The 3,820-nt window shown below is 43.4% G+C and overlaps 1 protein-coding gene across 1 annotated transcript; it reads left to right on the top strand.

The window, feature by feature from the left end:
• The first annotated feature begins 221 nt into the window (after positions 1–221).
• Positions 222–3,032, top strand: LOC116261599 (probable disease resistance protein At4g27220). The gene has a single exon (XM_031640444.1). The coding sequence runs from the start codon at positions 222–224 to the stop codon at positions 3,030–3,032; it is 2,811 nt and encodes a 936-aa protein (XP_031496304.1).
• Positions 3,033–3,820: the final 788 nt, after the last annotated feature.

Genomic DNA, 3,820 nt, shown 5'->3' with positions numbered 1-3,820 from the left:
TGGAAGCCTCCTCCATGATGATGATGACATGGGCATGACCCACAGTCACGTCCCAACACTGGCCAGCTGGAGGATTAACTAAGAGGCACGACGAGGACCATCTGGACTGGTTTAATAAGAGGACACTTGCTCTTGTTGATCAGTAACTGTCCAAAAATTCCATTACCTTAGTGGCCGCTAGCTTCTTGCTGGTTTAAGGCGGACCAGGGAGAAGGATCAGAATGGCCTGCATCCCCATCCCGTCCGACTCCATCTTTAGATGCTTTATTGCGTTGCTCAAGTGGACGTATGTCCATGCATGGAGGCATGCGCGTTACCTGAAGAACCACGAAAGGAACTATGCAACTCTGAGAAGAGAAAACGATGAGCTAAGAAAGATGGAAGTACTTGTAAACAACTTGGTGAGAGATGAGGATCTTAAAGGTCGAGATATCCGACGGGAGGCAGTCGAGTGGCAGAAGAAGACTCTGAATCTAAAGGCTGAAGCAGAGTACGTTCTTAGAGAGTTCCAGGACGTCCAAAGGACGTGCACCTGTTGCAGCAGCTTTCCCAACTATTGGTATTGCTACCGACGGGGGAAAGCAGCTCTGCGCAAACACGGGGAGGTGGCCGCACATATCAAGAATGCGCCATTGGAGGCAGAACAAGTGTCAAGGCTTCCTGCAATCGATTGGGCTGCGGGACTGAACCCGGAAGCATTGGATGGGCAGGAGACTGCTCCTCGCATCGTTAAGGAAATTCTGGACTCAATAGAAGACACCATGATATCAAGGATCGGCGTCCACGGAATGGGGGGAGTTGGCAAGACTACCATCGTGAAGCATGTGCACAACAAAGCTAAAGGGTTTGACTTCGTCATGTACATGGTAGTGGGCAAAGATCCTGACTACAAACATCTGCAAAAGAAGATTGCCCGCTATCTATACCTCTCTTTGCCAGAAGGAGCAGATCAAAGTGAAGGAGAAAAACTGATTTTAGCAAGGTTGAAAGGCAGGAAGTACTTATTGATACTAGATGATGTATGGCAAGGCTTCGATGTACATGTGTTGGGAGTTCCTGATCCAGTGAGTGGAAGCAAAATTGTGGTAGTAAGTAGATCTCTTCATGTATGCCATGCCGTGGAGACTGGCAAAAACATCAAGGTGGAAGTCATGTCCTCTAAAGATGCAATGTCCCTATTCCTTCATAAGACAGGGGATGTGATCAAACAGCCAACTATAGAAAAAGTTGCAATGGAGGTCCTTAAGGAGTGCGGTGGTCTGCCGATAGCGATCGCCACAATAGGGGCGGCCCTGAGGAACAATGACGAGGTCGGGGTGTGGGAGGATACTTTGAGAGCTCTGAAACAATCCACTGGTGAGACCCAAGGTATGCAGCGAAACGTCTTTGAGATTCTAAAGTTAAGTTACAATTTCTTGGATGAGACCATCCAAAGATGCTTCTTATATTTGTCAATGTTTCCTGAGGACGAGATCATATTCACATACTTCTTGAGCGTGAATTGGCATCTGGAAGGTTACATAGGCGGTAAGATGAGTATCAAGGAAATCGTCAATAAGGGTCGGACCATAATCTCCAGGCTTAAAGATGTCTCCTTGTTGGAAAGTGCAGGTTATGCTCAAAACGTAAACATGCATGACCTGATTAGGGACCTGGCCTTGTACATCTCATCATCTGGAGATGAACCCATGTGTCTTATAAGGACGAGTAGAGGAGTGCGTAAGGCACCGACAGAGGAAGAGTGGAAGAAAGCAAAGAGAATATCACTGATGAGGACTTCGATAGAGCAACTACCGAACAGGCCGGACAGTCCCCAACTGAAAACGTTGTTATTTGAAGGATGTGAGGGACTAACAAGCATTCCATGTAGTTTCTTTGATTCTATGCCTGCACTAGAAATACTCAACCTCAACGGAAGCATGATCAAGAGGCTGCCTGATTCTCTTACCAATCTAAAAAGTCTTCGGGCTCTATACTTCTATGGTTGTAAAATGTTAGAAGACATATCAGCTGTAGTAAATCTTCCCGAGCTTCAAGTGCTAGACCTATATTTGACGGGTGTAAAAGAATTGCCTGATGGCTTTGTAGACCTGAAAAAGCTGAGGATCCTAAGGATGGGCTTTACTTTTAAGCTTTGTAAAATACCACCTAATTTGTTTTCTAATATGCCTCTCTTAGAAGTACTCAACATGTACCGAAGCTACGGTCTCTGGGACACGGGTTTGGAAGGAAGTGCTTCAGCTGACCTGTCGCAAGGAAGACTAAATCTAGAAGACCTTGCAAACATAGAAAATTTGAGTTCTGTGGAGCTCACCATCAATGAAAGTGGTGAAAGCATTCAGAGGCTTATGGATAGCAAATTGATCGGTCGCCTTGAAGGACTGGCTCTACAGTGTTGCCTCAATTTTGAGGGGATTGATTCATCAAAGGCAGAAGAAGCGGAAAGACTGAAGGCATTCATGGTGCAATCGTGTCCAGAATTAAAGAAAATCATCAGAGGAACCGACCCCAATAAGGTTATATTTCCAGACCTACGTTTACTTCAGTTGGAGGAGTTGCCAATGCTAGAACACGTTTCTGTGGAAACGGAGGCACATATAAGCTTCTTGAAGTTAGAAAAGTTGACGATTAAAGGCTGCAGAGTGTTGAAGACCATCTTTACGTATGAGTTGTTGAAACAACTGCAAAACTTAGTTCACTTCGAGGTATCAAACTGCCCTGAGATGGAGAATGTTATTGAAGGACAAGTTGGAGATGAAGATGAAGTCTTCCCCAAGTTGACAAGTTTCAGTATCTACAATCTGCAAAAGTTAACCACCATATATAACGGTGACTTGAAACTCAAAGCCTTGGCATCCATAGAGGTCAGCAAATGCCCATTGCTAAAGAAGCTTCCTCTAGATGCCCAGAATTGCGGGAAAATAAAAAGTGTCCAGGGAGAAAAGGAATGGTGGGAAGGATTGGAGTGGAAAGAGGAGAGCACCAAAGCTGCACTCCAGAAGTACTTCATCTTAAAGCCTACAAATGCATAAGTGAGTGTCGATCGATTGTAAGAAAGCAGTTCTGCAACAGCATTACCTACCTCCAGATTCATATATGATGATGCATCCATGAAGTTGGTCTATTTATAGTTGGAATTCCAATAAACATTTTATCTTAACTTTCTTCCTGATTTCTAATTCCTTCTTGTTTTGCTTGGCAGTGGCAGCTAAATGTTAGGCTTGGCGTTCGACTATTTGGTTGCCGCTGCTGTGCTTGATAATGTGAAGATTGCTATTAGTTCCTGGGATGCTTTTGATAGTTTCTTCTTCTTGATATTTTCATCTTGCTTTATGAGGTGCAATAAAATTTTCGTACTTCTGTTTTTCTGTTCATGGGCGTGACGCCTTGTGTTGTTTAATCCCTAATTCTAGTTCTGGTTTTGTGTGTTTTTATTTCATACCTGATCTATTTCTGTTGACGATTTTTTTCTTTTGGCATTGATCCTTTCCGCTGTCTGTTTTAATTCCAGTGACAAATAAAGATGATTTTCCTTATTTTCTTCCAAATTAAAAGAGATTGCCGAGTGAAGCAGATCATTAATCTTTCATAATGGCCATCTTATTTGCCTACTTTGTGTTCTCAGAGAGGCTACCTTTCGTATGGCATCGTTCGGGAATGGGCTGATAGAGTCAGCTACCTATGACCAACGAAATTTTCCTATTTTATTCAGTGTCCTATGAAGTGTAGGATGAGAAACGTAATAAAGGTATTACGTTGCTTACTAATTCCAACAAGATCATGAACATGAATGATAATCCAATTCTCGTTTATGCATCGA

The sequence above is a fragment of the Nymphaea colorata genome, chromosome 1 (genome assembly GCF_008831285.2).
Source record: "Nymphaea colorata isolate Beijing-Zhang1983 chromosome 1, ASM883128v2, whole genome shotgun sequence".
Classification (NCBI taxonomy): domain Eukaryota; kingdom Viridiplantae; phylum Streptophyta; class Magnoliopsida; order Nymphaeales; family Nymphaeaceae; genus Nymphaea; species Nymphaea colorata.
The sequence above is the reverse complement of the archived record's forward strand: the minus strand, read 5'-3'. Positions and strand labels throughout refer to the sequence as shown.

Excerpts from the sequence above, each read along its gene's own strand:
- LOC116261599 (XM_031640444.1), top strand. The coding sequence starts at position 222 with ATGGCCTGCATCCCCATCCCGTCCGACTCCATCTTTAGATGCTTTATT.